At 41.9% G+C, this 16,078-nt stretch overlaps 1 protein-coding gene across 1 annotated transcript in view; it reads right to left on the bottom strand.

Annotated features, from left to right (window-relative positions):
- The window catches only part of LOC134324860 (latent-transforming growth factor beta-binding protein 2-like), a 218,081-nt gene that overhangs the window by 107,262 nt on the left and 94,741 nt on the right, over positions 1-16,078 (bottom strand). Inside the window, exon 5 of the mRNA XM_063006740.1 lies at positions 14,294-14,464. Coding sequence (XP_062862810.1) covers positions 14,294-14,464 — 171 coding nt within the window. The remainder of the gene's footprint in view (positions 1-14,293; positions 14,465-16,078) is intronic.

Below are 16,078 nucleotides of genomic sequence, written 5' to 3'. Positions count from 1 at the left end.
TCCAAAACACCCCAAAGTGGCTCAATAATATTTAGATCTGGTGACTGTGCAGGCCATGGGAGATGTTCAACTTCACTTTCATGTTCATCAAACCAATCTTTCACCAGTCTTGCTGTGTGTATTGGTGCATTGTCATCCTGATACACGGCACCGCCATTGGATGCACATGGTCCTCCAGAATGGTTCGGTAGTCCTTGGCAGTGACGCGCCCATCTAGCACAAGTATTGGGCCAAGGGAATGCCATGATATGGCAGCCCAAACCATCACTGATCCACCCCCATGCTTCACTCTGGGCATGCAACAGTCTGGGTGGTACGCTTCTTTGGGGCTTCTCCACACCGTAACTCTCCCGGATGTGAAGAAAACAGTAAAGGTGGACTCATCAGAGAACAATACATGTTTCACATTGTCCACAGCCCAAGATTTGCGCTTCTTGCACCATTGAAACCGACGTTTGGCATTGGCACGAGTGACCAAAGGTTTGGCTATAGCAGCCCGGCCGTGTATATTGACCCTGTGGAGCTCCCGACGGACAGTTCTGGTGGAAACAGGAGAGTTGAGGTGCACATTTAATTCTGCCGTGATTTGGGCAGCCGTGGTTTTATGTTTTTTGGATACAATCCGGGTTAGCACCCGAACATCCCTTTCAGACAGCTTCCTCTTGCGTCCACAGTTAATCCTGTTGGATGTGGTTTGTCCTTCTTGGTGGTATGCTGACATTACCTTGGATACCGTGGCTCTTGATACATCACAAAGACTTGCTGTCTTGGTCACAGATGCGCCAGCAAGACGTGCACCAACAATTTGTCCTCTTTTGAACTCTGGTATGTCACCCATAATGTTGTGTGCATTGCAATATTTTGAGCAAAACTGTGCTCTTACCCTGCTAATTGAACCTTCACACTCTGCTCTTACTGGTGCAATGTGTAATTAATGAAGATTGGCCACCAGACTGGTCCAATTTAGCCATGACACCTCCCACACTAAAATGACAGGTGTTTCAGTTATTTTGTCCAACCCCTGTAGATGAATGGATGGATGGAAGAATGGATGGATGGATTGATGGAAGAATGGATGGATGGATGGATGGAACAATGGATGGATGGTAGATATATAGATAAATGGATGGATGGAAGAATGGATGGATGGATGGAAGAATGGATGGATGGATGAATTAATGGATGGAACGATGGATGGATGGATGGAAGATATAGATAGATAGATAGATAGATAGATAGATAGATAGATAGATAGATAGATAGATAGATAGATAGATAGATAGATAGATAGATAGATAGATAGATAGATAGATAGATAGATAGATAGAGGAATGGATGGATGGAGGAATGGATGGATGGAACGATGGATGGATGGATGGTAGATATATATATAGATGGATGGATGGATGGATGATAGATGGATGGATGGATGGACAGATGGCCATCATACCCTCAATTAATCATTCACACTTACCTACACTTAGGGACAACACTGCCTGCTATGCTAGTGTACCTCACTGAAAAAGGTACATGCTGAGGCGAATAATTCTCTATTCTAACAAATTAATTCATTTCTCTCAAAAATGTAAAACAAAAAAGGCACATTTAACCACAAATAGACACCAGTCCAAAAAATTTGTACACCCACAATATAAATAAGCAGGGGGTAGTATAATGAGGGGTTTTGTGGGCAGTAAAGCTTCTGAACTTGAAATGTTTCTTGTTCATGAGTGGAACACTAATTTAGGGGAAATACATAAAGTTTCAACTCTGCCTCTGGCAAACCTCACTAAGATGGTTTTTATATTTCATGGCAGACGTTACTGGCCTGACCTCTGCTTCCTTCAGCTAATGATGCTTTCCTAGGGACCACTAATCACTTCCTGTACAAACAAATTTAGTTGAAAAACCACTAAAACCACATAAGCAGATGGACCACGAGTGAAATGTTGTAATGTGGGAGTCAAAGGTTGGGCACAAAAGACAGGAGAAAGAAACAATAAAAATACTGACACATTTGCCATAAGTGCAGAAATTTGCAGCACGCCCGTCACTTTAATGATGTCTACCATAGTGTAAAAAAGAATGTTGGGTACTGTCCATGTGCCACCATAGAGCAAAGAACATTTATTGTATCGGAGGTATTGGGAATTCACCAGGACTACAAGAGAAAACTGTAAGGATGTCATTGTATATGGCTCAAAAGCATGACAGTGTCTTCCACATTCCATTGGAAGTAGACATTCTATTATCTATTTAAACTAGAGTAGGGGAATGTTTACTATAGAAGTTCTGGATAACAGTGTCTGCTAAATGCCAACAATGTACATGTGAATTCGGGGAATCAAGAGATTTGTTGAGGTTAGGCCAGCAAGAATTCATTTTTTTAGCAAGCCTTGCAAAGTAAAGGCCTCCACATACTTCCTGCAAAACTAAGTTCGCGAGCGTGGCACGAAGCCAAACGCACCTTCGCGAGCTTACAAGCTGGCATACTTCCAGCGGTTTCGTTTTGCCTGTCGTGTTTGCTCCACAGCTACAGGTGATGCTGTGACATTTATGATGTTCAGTTCCATGACTACCGAAAAACGATGGCTGCGTCCGAAATCACATACTTAAACTGTACATACTAAATTAGAGGCAGTGCACGCAGTAGATTATCCGGGTACTTTTCGCGTACTGTTTAATGAACACTATATATTCGGACACACTACCCACTCCTGCATACTGTTCAGTGTATAAGTAGCGATTTCGGACACAGCAGATGATCACAGTTGAGACGCTGCTCAAAATCCATGTTTGTTTTAATGGCACACCTCTTTTTTTAACGACCAATCACAGGCGTTGTTGAGGAGTGACGTCGTCTGCGGAGTTCGCCCAGCTTCCATGTGCGGGACAAGGCGAGCGAAGAAGCAAGCTGGTGTGGAGAAGCAGTTGGCGACTTTAAACGTTCCAGAGGAGGCAGTCGCTTGTCTGCAGCTCTCCTTGCCCAGCATGGGGGTTGTGCAAGTGGCAAATGAGTTAAAATGGGGAATTGGAAATTAATAAATTGGAGAAAATGAGTCATCAGATGAGGCTGGCTGACAAGATATTGAAGCCACAGAGGACTGGAGGATGAGAATCCATGTGCCTGGACCAATAAACTCCTCCACCACTGCAGAGAGTTTGAGCTTCAGAGTTCGATTTCAGTGGTGCTACTGGCCTGACGGGACACTTAACAGACACAACTAGCCATGTTTAAGAGGGAATGTCAAATAGAGATTGCTGCTGCATAAATGATACCCGCTGTCTGGTTGAGACTGTGGGACTAGTAGTGGAGCAACACAAAGAGACTCATATGTGGCATGGCACATACACTGCTGGCTGGTGTGGAGAAGCAGTTGGTGACTTCAGATGTTTCAGAGGAGGGAGTTGCTTGTCTGCAGCTCTCCTTGGCCAGTATGGGGGTTGTGCAAGTGGCAAAGGAGTTAAAATAGGAAACTGGGAATGAATAAATTAAAGAAGAATGGAAATGCAAAAAATGTCAGTTACAGATAGCATATTTACTCAGAGCAATCCAGTAAGTGTCAAAACAAAGAAAATTTGTTAATATCATAGAGTAATTCATCATTGTCATCATTTATCATGAAAAATGGACAGTCATAACTTGGGTCCGACTAAAAATCACTATTAAAAAGCTTAGAAACACAAAATATACAAGACAATTCCACATGAGTTTAATATGCAAAATACTAAGGGGAAATGAGAAACAGGTGGAAACAATAAAGGGAAAAGAAAGGAAAACGATCAAAAGCAAAAACAATAAATGGCACTGTTGGCATGCGTTGGACACCTGGCACTGTTGACATGCATTGGAAGCAATTTAAAGTGGGCAAGATTATAAATCTAAAATAGTTACATTTACATTGCTTTGAGTAAATAAGAGACAATCCTGGCAAAATTAATGCAATATGTAAACAAAGCTCAGCTTTCATAATGTCTACCAGCTGAGTAGGAACATCAGACTGTTTTATTTTATGAGCCAAATCTTAAAGCCTGGGACAAAATGCTCATCAAGTCTTGAACAGAGCAAGGATGTCAAGTCTGGCTTGACCTTTATAGCCCTAAAATGCAAAAACAAACTGAGGTTTCACAGAGTTTCTTCTTTGAGAGACTGGAAGCAGTCCAACAAGGACCTGGCTTAGCTTCTGACAGCTTCATCAGAATGCCAAGTTAACCCTTCTACAGTCTAAAAATAAGAAATGGTCTTTTTGGAAGCATAGCAGCCTAAAAAACACTAATACAGAAGGGGAAGAGAGAAAATGCAAATGCAAGTTTGAAATTTTGGGTTCAGTTGTTGACAATATGTTGTCAGAAGAAGAGTTGTGTTTGGGGCTGCATTTTTTCCAGTGGTGTTGCCGATATTGTCTGACTTGATGGAACCACAAATGCTGGAATGTACAGAAAGGTTTTAATTCATAATGCCATTGCTTCTGGAAAGGTTTTATTTGTAGGCATGATAACGATCCCAAGAACAATTATAATGGATTGTCAGTCATGGATTGGCCTGGGACAAAATGCCCATCAAGTCTTGAACAGGGAAAGGATGTCAAGTCTTGCTTGGCCTTTACAGCCCTAAAATGCAACAAAAGACTGATGTTTCTCAGTTTCTTCTCTGAGAGACTGAAAGAAGTCCAGCTTCATCAGAATGCCAAGTTGACTTTTCTATGGTCTGAAAAAGCAGGAATGGAGGTTTGAACTTTTGGGTTCAGTTGTTGACAATATGTTGTCAGAAGAAGAGTTGTGTTTGCGGCATTCAGTGAAACATAATGGAGGGTCTGTCCTTGTTTGGGACTGCACTTCTTCCAGTGGTGTTGATATTGTCCAAATTGTTTTAGCCACAAATGCTGAGAAGTACAGACAGGTTTCAAATCATCATGCCATTCCTATTGGAAAGCGCCTGATTTGGAAAGGTTTTATTTTTAAGCATGATAATGATCCCAAGAACAATGCTAATGCATTTAATACAATGTGTAAACAAAGCTCAGCTTTCATAATGTCTACCAGCTGAGTAGGAACATCAGACTATCTTATTTTATGAGCCAAATCTTAATGTCTGGGACAAAATGCCCATCAATTCTTGAACAGAGCAAGGATGTCAAGCCTGGCTTGGCTTTTGTAGCCTTAAAATGCAACAACAAACTGAAGTTTCTTCTTTGAGAGACTGGAAGAAATCCAACAAGGACCTGGATTAGCATCTCAGCTTCATCAGAATGCCAAGTCGACCCTTCAACACTCTGAAAAAGCCAGAATGGTCTTTTTGGAAGCATAGCAGCCTAGAAAACACCTATACGGAAGAGGAACAGTGTAAAAAGGCTAAGATTTGCTATGGCTCACAAAAATTGGAATAAAGACTAGTAAAAATGAGTATTATGGATTGACTAATCCAAGTTTGAAATTTGTGGGTTCAATTGTTGACAATATGTTGTCAGAAGAAGAGTTGTGTTTGCGGCATTCAGTGAAGCACAGTGGAGGGTCTATCGTTGTTTGGGACTGAATTTCTTCCAGTGGTGTTGCCGATATTGTCCAAATTGATGGGACCACAAATGCTGGAAAGTACAGACAATCATCATGCCATTGCTTCTGGAAAGTGCCTAATTGGGAAAGGTTTTATTTTTTAGCATGATAACAATACCAAGAACAATGCTAATGCATTGTCAGTCATGGATTGGCCTGCAAATTTAATACAATATGTAAACAAAGCTCAGCTTTCATAATGTCTACCAGCTGAGTAGGAACATCAGACTACTTAATTCTATAAGCCAAATCTTAAAGTTTGGGACAAAAGGCCCATCAAGTCTTGAACGGAGCAATGATGTCAAGTCTGGCTTGACCTTCATAGCCCTGCAACAACAGACTGAAGTTTCTCTGAGTTTCTTCTTTGAGAGACTGGCAGAAGTCTAACAAAGACCTGGCACTTTTCTATAGTCTGAAAAAAGCTTTTTGGAAGTATAGCAGCCTAGAAAACTCTTACGAAAAGGGGAACATAGTAAAAAAGGCTAAGATATGCTATGGCTTACAAAAATCAGAATAAAGATCAATAGAAAAGAGTATTATGGATTCACTAATCCAAGTTTGAAATTTGTGGGTTCAATTGTTGACAATATGTTGTCAGAAGAAGAGTTGTGTTTGCGGCGTTCAGTGAAAAAAGTGGTGGGTCTTGTCCTTGTTAGGATATTGTCTAAAATAATGGGACCACAAATCCTGAAAAGTACTGGCAGGTTTTAATTCATCATGCCATTGCTTCTGGAAAGTGCCTGATTGGGAAAGGTTTTATTTTTAGGCATGATAACAATCCCAAGCACAATGCTAATGCAATGAAATCGTATTTTGAGAGAAAAATGACAAATAACACTGAAAATTTAACACAATATTTAAATAAAGCTCAGCTTTCATGTCTACCAGCTGAGTAGGAACATCAGACTATCCTATTTTATGAGCCAAATCTTGAAGTTTGGGACAAAATGCTCATCGAGTCTTGAAGGGAGCAATGATGTCAAATCTGGCTTGACCTTCATAGCCCTAAAATGCAACAACAGACTCATTCAACAGACGTCAACAAAGTCTTCATGTCTCAGTCCTGGGTAGGACTGCTTGTGTTCAATATATCTGTGACCAGCCCCACAAACTGAACCTATTTGTAGTCAGACTTCAAAGGGCTACCATGAAAAATACCTCCGCAGCTTGAGTCATAAAAGGGAGTGCTTTTGTAGTCGCAAAATAGTGAAAATACTTCTGCACTGACCTCCTGAAGGCATATGGTCTCCTCATTTAAGCAGCACAGGCTGAACATAACTTTGGAGGAAACTGTGCTGTAGAAAAGCAAGGTAAAGGGCAGAGAAATGTGAGGCCAGGGACTGAGGTTTGGCTTGAGGACCTGGCTTACAATCATTGGTCCAGTCCCAAAAGTGTTTACATATTGAAAGTACATATTTAAAGTACATATTAAAATGTAACAATATTCCTCCAGGACCAGGATGCAACACAGAACACAAGTGCAAAACAATACAGTATACACTGTGTAGATAAAAAATAAACAATAAATACAAGAGACATTTCTTTTTTTCTGGCATTTCCCGCCCAATTTTCCTCCCAATTTAGTCATATCCAATTACCAGATTGCATTTCGCTTCCTCTCTACTGATGCTGAACTCCACCCCTGACTGAGGAGAACTGTGACTGACACACGCCCCATCTGACACGTGTGCAGTAGCTGACTGCATCTTTTGATGGCAGTGGTAGCTCAGTGGTTAAGATAATGGACTATTTGTCAATTTGTCTTGACTATGGTCAATTTGTCTTCCGCTGCTGGGGATCCCTGATTGCAGTCGAGGTGGGTGTATTTCCTGCTCATGCCTCCTCCGACCCGTGCTCAGTCCTTAGCGGAACCCTTCTTTTTTACCCATGCATTCTGCACAGACGCCTTAGTCTGTCAATCAGGGTCCTTGCACAGCGTTTGAAGACACCACCCACATAGTCTGGCCATCCCGCCCTAGCATACATGGTGGCCAATTAGAGTCTGCTGCAGGCACTGCCAATTATGGCCGCTAGATGGCGCTCAGCCAACCGGTGGCAACGGCAAGTTTCAAACCGAGGAGTGCAGAATCTCGGCGTTGGTGTGCTAGTGGAATATCCCGCTGCGCCACCTGGGCACCTGAACCCAAGCATTTTGTTTTATGTTAAGACAGAATGTGTTTAACAGCATTCAGCATTCATTTATGAGTAATTAGAGCAAACAGGAGGTCATTCCAAAGCATTTCCAAACATCTTTTTGCATGTGTACAAATTTTATGGAGAGTTTCATTCTATGACTTTAATTAAAGTCCTAATGTCATAATAAATTCCTAATGGAACATGTCCTACACCAGCGGCACCAAACAAACCGTTGTACTGAATCATTTCCTAATTTCCTGAGGTTTACAAGGAGTTGACATCGCTTCAGTGAGGAAATTATTAAAACTGTAATTTGGTTTATCTTGCCTTCATTGGCAGGTGCCAGGAATGCATTTTTACACATGCAAGGCTGCCAAAGCATTGAAGTGTTACAAGCACACATGCGTGTTCCATTCAGCTATTAGGATGAAAATAAAACTGCAAAACAACTTGTTTATGTGCAAGTAATACAAGCAAATGAAGCACAGATCATGAATCACACAGATCTGTTTAATGCCAGTGGAGTAAAAAGGTCATTTAGGTTCATTTATCCTAAGCACTTCACCCATGTCAGGGTGTGAATGGAGGACTTTTCTTTTTTTTCAATTTTATTTATGCATTTTCTCCCATTTTCTCCCAATTTAGCGTAATCAATTTGTCTTCCACTGCTGGGGGATCCCTACTGCAGTCGAGGTGGGTATATTGCTGCTCACACCTCCTCAGACCTGCGTGCAGCCCTTAGCAGAACAGTTTTTCACCTATGCACTCTGCACAGGCACCTCTTAATCTGCCAGTCAGGATCCTTACACAGCGTTTGAAGACCCCACTCACGTAGTCCGGTCATCCCGCCCTAGCAGAACCATGTCTGCTGCATGCACTGCCAATTATGCCCGCTAGATGGCACCCAAAGTTTCGAACCGAGGAATTCAGAATCTCTGCGCTGGTGTGCTAGCGGAATATCCCACTGCACCACCTGGGCGGCCTAAATCACTTTTCTACACAGTCACCTTCCGATGCATTTTTCCAGCGTCGTACCAACTTTTTAATGGCACTTTTTAAAATGTTTTTGGTTGAGCGTGTAGCCACTAATGCACCGATGCTTTAACATCATCATCACATGAAAATCTTCTTCCCCTTGAAGCGTCTTCAAGCAGTCCAAAAAGGTGGAAATTAGATGGCGCTCAATCTTACTACTCCTCCCACCCTCACCGTTTCCAAAATATGAAAGTGTGGAAACCTTTTGAAGATCCTTCGTACATATACACGTGTAAATAACAATAAAACTCCTTTTTCCACATATCCCAGGTCTTTTGGAAGCGGGGTAAGAGCAAAGGTTCAGCCACTGTACAGCACACCTGGAGCCGAGAGGGTCACCTGTTGCTCAAAGGCCCTACAGTAGCTGTATGGCAGAGACCCACAACCCTTCCACTGATAGCCCAAGGCTCTACCGTCTAGGCTACCACTGTCCCAATTTGGAAGAAAAGAGGAATAAAAAAAGAGAGATTTGGGAAAAAAGAGAAAACTGGAGTACATTTACATTTGCTGCATTTAGCAGACGTTTTTATCCGAAGAGACTTACAATTATGACTGAACACGATTTGAGCAATTGAGGGTTAGGGGCTGTGCTCAGAGGCCTTGCTCAGGGGCCCATCAGCGGCAACTCTGCGATGGTGGGGCTTGAACCGGCAACCTTCTCATTACTAGCACCTTAACCATTGGGCTACCACTGCCCACAAAATATTGGCATTACAATAAGGCTAGCATTAAACTGCAACAAATTAGATTCTTTTAGCACGGTGGCTAAGTGGGTAGCACTGTCGCAAGAAGGTCCTGGGTTCGATCACCAATTAAGGCGGTCCGGGTCCTTTCTGTGTGGAGTTTGCATGTTCTCCCCGTGTCTGCATGGTTTTCCTCCGGGAGCTCCGGTTTCCTCCAACAGTCCAAAAACATGCAGGCAGGTTAATTGGACACTGAATAGCCCTATAGGTGAACGTGTGTGTGTGTGTGTGTCTGCCTTGCGATGGACTGGCGCCCAGTCCAGGGTGTTACTGTGTGCCTTGCGCCCATTGAAAAAAGCTGGGATAGGCACCAGCACCCCTGCAACCCTGATTGGATAAGCGGTTAAGAAGGTGAGTGAGTGAGTGAGTGAGTGAGAAACAATCCAGCCTAAAATATAATAATAAACCAAAACTCATCATCACTCCCATTAACTCTCTGTGAGGAGTTTGGTATGGTCTTGCCATGTAGGTTTCCTCTGGGTATTTTGGTTACCTCCCACCTTCCAAAAACATGCATGGCTGCTTTAAATTTCCACAAGAAATGATTATTGGGGTAAATGTGTGCGTGTGTAATGCCCTGCAATGGATTTGCAACCCTGACCAGTATTAAGGGGTTAATGGGTGAATCCCTGCAATGGATCAGTGCCCTGTCCGGTATATTCCTGCCAGTGCCCAGGGTTTTCCAGTGGAACCAGACTGGCAACAACCCTGACAAGTGTAAAACGGCTGATAAAAATAAAAATTTGGGTGAATTTATTTATTTTCTAAATAAAATTCATGTTTTACTACTAATTTATACTAATCAGGGTCACAGCCTACCTCCCCCATTGCAGAAATTACTGAACGCAATGCAGTAACACAGCCCAAACAGGACACCAGTCTTTCTCAGGGACTTGTGTTGTACTAAAAAAGGAAACAAAAAAGGGGACAGCTACAAGTCCCAGTAGAGAGACTTGGCTCTGTATTAAAAGTTCCACTAGTGTTAACAGAGCTGTGGTGTATAAAATATGCTTCATTAAACACAAGCAGATCCAGTGAAGAGTGTTTGATTTCTCTATTCTCTCTATAAAATATTCTGTGCTGTTAGAAGACACAGCACCGCTTCACAAGTTCAGCATTCTTCCTCTCGTCAGGCTCTCCCTACTGGGTTCGAGCTCGAGCAGGTGGATAATAGTGGCTTTAATGTAATCCTAGTTAAAGCTGGCTCCCTTTGGATTCCTTTTGGAACTGGAATGGTTAATAGTAAGGTTCAAAGCGAGGTGTAAACCACATAGGAGCAGGGGGTATTGCAAAAAGGAGCGTGGGACAACCGGATCCACATGTGTGGGTTTCCCATGTCTGAACACTTCAGATGGCTTAGTACTCCAAATCTTAGAGCTGTCTTCAATTCATTCCTTCACGCTGTATACAGAGCTGAGGAAAACTGTTTTTACAACCCCAAATCAGAAAAAAAAGTTGGGACAGCATGGAAAGTGCAACTGTTTCATACATTTACTTTTACTTTGTTTCATTGCAGACAGTATAAATCCAAGATATTTCTTGTTTTGTTTGGTCAACTTCATTTTATTTGTAATATACATTTATTTCTGCATTGCAGGCCTGTAACACATTCCAAAAAAAGTTGAAACGGGGCAATTTAGGGCTAACAATGAGGTAAAAACCCTTAATTATGTGGCTTTAAACAGGTTACTGTAATCATGATTTGGTACTAAAGCAGTATCCACAAAAGTCTTGAAGGAGCAAAGGTAGACAGAGGATCTCCAGTTTGTTTATAAATGCATGAGAAAATGATTGAAATGTTTAAAAACAATATACCTCAAAGAAAGATCTTAAAGGAAGTGCATTATTTTCCCTTTACAGTGCATAATATCATTAAATGATTCAAAGGATTTTGAAGGAATTTCAATGCATAAAGGTTAAGAGTGAAAGCTTAAACTGAACATGCGTGATCTTTGATCCCTCAGACGGCACTGCATCAAAAATCACTACTCAACAATAGCTGATATAACCACATGGGTGAGGGATTACTTTGGCAAACCTTTGTCAAGCGCTACAATACAGAGTTACATGCACAAATGCCACTTAAAACTTTACTGTGCAAAAAAAGCCTTATGTTAACCATGTCCAGAAGTAGCGTCGACTTCTCTGGGCTCTGAGGCATCTGGGATGGACCATCTCACAGTGGAAACGTGTATTGTGGTCAGAGGAATCAGCATTTCAGGACAATTTTGGAAAAAATGGACGCCGTGTGCGAAAAGGATCATCCAGACTATTATCAGCAACAAGTCCAAAAGCCAGGGTCTGTCATGGTATGGGGCTGTGTCAGTGCCCTTGGCAAAGGCAGGGCTCTAGACTAACGTTTTGCACTGGTTGCACTGGTGCACCTAACTTTTTTTCTTAGGTGCACCAGCACAAAAGTTAGGTGCACCCAAATTTTCGACCGCATCGCATTTAACACCGCAGTTTTACAGGTTCACTTTTTTTTTTTTTTTTTTATCACTGTCCATACAGGCAATATTGACTTGGAAATAACTAACAATCTGGTCAACATGGCCTCGTCTGATGATCTGTTTTCTGCTGCCTGACAATGAAGGGCAGTGGGGAGAGGGGACACTCGGGCAGTGCATTTATCGCGGCATGTAATGTGTTTTATAGATGCATTGGGTTTTTTCAGCCTTTCAATTCGAAATGTATTAGAACCAGTCACAAATATACTATTGCCGGCCACTGTCTTCTTTACAGTTAATTATAGTATTACAGACTAATTATAGCACACTTATAAAAATTATAAAAATAATAGAGTAAATGTGTATGTATGTGTGTATATCTATTTATATGTGTGTGTATATTTAAAATTATATGTATATGTTTGTGTGTGTGTTAGAGTGTAATCTTAAATGCAGTGCATTATATTATCGGCTTTACTGAATCTTTTACACAGATTCCCAAAATCGCTTGCGGTGCCACTCACTGCGTATTTTGACTACCTGTATTGTAATATATTTTGGTCTTTTAGTTATTTTTATATTTTACTTAACGAAAATATTGTCGTGTTTTTACTTTCACTATCGCGGCACTTTACCGCTAGCATTAGCCCCTTGCTACTGTAGAGGGTCGGCTCACCTAGCCGCTGTCCGGTGGGGATGCTGCGGGTCTTTTGCTGTGCGGTGGTGGAGGTGTGGGAATAAAGACACACGACAGGGTCGAGTCACTCTAACTGTTTAGTCAGGACTTAAGTGAGCGTTACAACACTTTACACCGCCGAGCTCCAGAACCCGAACTTCCATTCTGGGGACATCCGGCGAGTCCAAACGCACGTGTATAAACCTGGTGCTGCATTCTGATTGGCTGAGCTGAATGTCGCTCACATATCACCGCTACAATATTGTCCCGCCCTTCACTATCTCTGATTGGTTTAGACCATGATATTGGCCTAATGTGTGTCTGTTGTTTTTTTTTTCCCTCGGACGCCTGGTCGCACCGGTGCGACCTGAGATTTTTTTTAGTCGCACCATTGAGAAATTAGGTCGCATGTGCGACCAAATTGGTCGCACTCTAGAGCCCTGAAAGGTCATTTACACTTCTGTGATGGCAGCATTAATGCACAAAAGTACATTGAGATCTTAGAGCAACATGTGCTGCCTTCAAGACGTCATCTTTTCCAGGGACATCAAGCATTTTTTAACAAGACGATGCAAAACCACATGCTGCACACATTACAAAGGCATGGCTGCGGAAGAACAGGGTACGGGTACTGGACTGGCCTGCCTGCAGTCCTGACCTGTCCCCTATAGAGAATTTTGAAACGAAAAATGCATCAATAATCTTAACACGTGTTTGCAGGAAGAATGGGACAAAATAAAAGCTGAAACACTAAATCACTTGGTCTCCTCTGTGCCAAAACGTCTTTTAAGTGTGGTGAAAAGGAATAGTAACGTTACAAAGTGCTAAATGCTTTACAGTCCCAAATTGTTTTGGAATGTGTTACAGGCCTGAAATGCAGGAATGGGTGTTAATCAATAAATGAAATGAAGTTGAGCAGATAAAACATGAAATATCTCAGGTTCATCCTGTCTGCAATCAAATAAAACTCAAAGTAAATGTAAGAAACTCTGTGTTTTTTTTATTATTTGCATTTTTCATGCTGTCCCAACTTTTTCAGATTTGGGGTTGTACCTTTGTATTTATAATGAGAGTTTAGCATGCTTTATAAAAAGTGCGCTCTTGAGTCTGATTCCTCTCAAGGTTTCTTTCTACAATTTTAAGGAAGTTTTTCCTTGCCACTGTCGCCCTCGGCTTGCTCAACAGGGGTTTTTGGTCTGTCGGTCCTGGATTCTGTAAAGTTGCAATGTCTATTGTAAAAAGTGCTATACAAATAAAATTGACTTGACCTGGCTTTCACCCTACACTTTCCACATTTTGGTACCTTCCCTCTTGTTTGATGGAGAGTTAGTGGAGGAACCTTCTACTGTTTTGCTGGACATGAAAGGTTCCTGAGTTTGTTTGTTTGTTTTTCAGGCTGCTTTCTGGGGAAGCATATTCAGCCTGTAAGAAAGCTGCAGAACCTTAAACGTATTTTTAATGGTAAAGTAATTCATGGCTAACAGCTGTGTATGTGTGTTTAATTAATTGTATATTATGGCATAACTGCCAAGACATCAACAACTGTAGGAATTTTGTAGGAACTTAAAAAGCTTAAATTAGGACTAAATATGTTCTAAAATATATTTATTACATATAAAGGTTTCCAGTATTCTTAAAGCTGGATGTTTTAGAATATCCGGCACATTCATACAATGAGAACAAAAGACTGAAAGTAAACTTACAGAGTCTGAAGCCCTGGCTCTTGATAGGTGGTCCTTGGCTCTCGGTGTACACTGTGGTCTTATCACCACGCTCACAGCTGTTGTAGCATTGCCCTCCATGGCAGATCCTCTTACACACCATGGGTGTAAATATGATCTTGATTCGGTCCACGTTAGCCGTCAGGTTTGCTCCTAAAAATGCCACAGGATTAGAATGGCAGTTACAGAAGAGCTGAAGGAACAAAACGTAGAAATAAAAGTGGTGCTGCATCTTAACCAGTCTAGCACTGCCTGTCTGGGCACTGGTAGAACAGGAGGTTTATAACAGTGGAAGTGTGTGTGTGTGTGTGTGTGTGTGGGTGTGTATGTGTGTACACTAGATAGTTGAGAGGATGTGTCACTAAGAAAGTTCTCCAGAACAGCAGGGAGAGAGTCCATCACGAGGATAAGGCGTGTGTGCATGTGTGTGATTGTGTGTGTACGTGTGTTTGTAAATGAGAGGGAAGTCTTGTGTAATGGTGGGAACCTGTTCAAATCCCGTTGCCTTGTAAATGATAGAAAAACAGACCTCTGAGAACAGAGCTCTTCCGGAATGTTTGCGAGGATTCAACCAGTGAAACATTACATCGCTCTACGAATTGAAGGTGTTGTCAGATGCTTTCCATATGCACACGGCTATATTTGTTTCTCTTTTCTTTCTTTTTGATTACCATGGTGTCACATGTCATCCCCACCTCTAATTTAGATGTGAGCGGAAAAAGGAGGCTTTGAAGTATATAGTTCTGGTTTAAAGCTTGTTTTAGTTTGGTGAACATGTGAAGTGTTCTCAGAGAACCAGGCCCGGAGGCGCTCTGACAGACATCAAACGACCACAGTTTCTGTAACAATAATCAAGGGGAAGATGGAAGCCTGGAAGTTATGGCCTGTTTTTTTAACTTAAGACTAACTGATTAAGGGAAAATGTGTGAAGCTGTTTTTCACTTTTTACATGGTAATTAATCGAGTTCCACACATTCTGAAAGTCCCATTACACACATTGTGATTGTAACAAATCACAACAGAGTAGCTTCAATTCATGTTTTTTTAAATCTTAATTTTTTTCTATTTATTTATGCATTTTCTCTCTTTTTAGCATAGTAAATTTGTCTACAGCTGCTGTGAATCCCTGATTGCGTTCAAGGAGGGTATATTGCTGCCCTCCGTCGCGTGCACAGTCCTAGCGGACCACTTCCTTAGGCCCGTGCTTCTGCACAGGCGCCTCGGTCTGCTTCAGTGGCGGTTCTGGGGGGTTGGGGGGTTGGGTGGGTAGCGGGGGCCAGTGCCTCTGTGACAACCAGCTTGGCCCCCCTACGGCCCCCCTAGGAATACAGTATATGTAACTCAAATTGAATATGAAAAAGAAAAGGACTGAATAAATGACATTTAAGCAGAGCAAATGCCTTAAATGGTGATTCTTTGTTGATCTGTTTACATCAAACTTAAGAAAATGTAGCCTGAAAACTGCATAAATAAAATGTTGAATTCTATTGAATATCGACTGTTTCCTCTTAATGTCCACAATGCACATTTGGGCAGAAAGTAATTGGCCCCTCTAACATAGCCTCTGGCCCCTGCCTGGCCCCCCCTACCTCACATGGTCTAGAACTGCCACTGGTCTGCTTACATTTATATTTTAAGCATTTAGCAGACGCTTTTGTCCAAAGCGACCTACATTATACAGTCTAAGCAATTGAGGGTTAGGGGTCTTGCTAACGGGCCCAACAGTGGTAACCTGGCAGTGATGGGGTTTGAACCAGCAACATTCTG

This window comes from Trichomycterus rosablanca, chromosome 13 (assembly GCF_030014385.1).
Source record: "Trichomycterus rosablanca isolate fTriRos1 chromosome 13, fTriRos1.hap1, whole genome shotgun sequence".
NCBI lineage: Eukaryota > Metazoa > Chordata > Actinopteri > Siluriformes > Trichomycteridae > Trichomycterus > Trichomycterus rosablanca.
The sequence above is the reverse complement of the archived record's forward strand: the minus strand, read 5'-3'. Positions and strand labels throughout refer to the sequence as shown.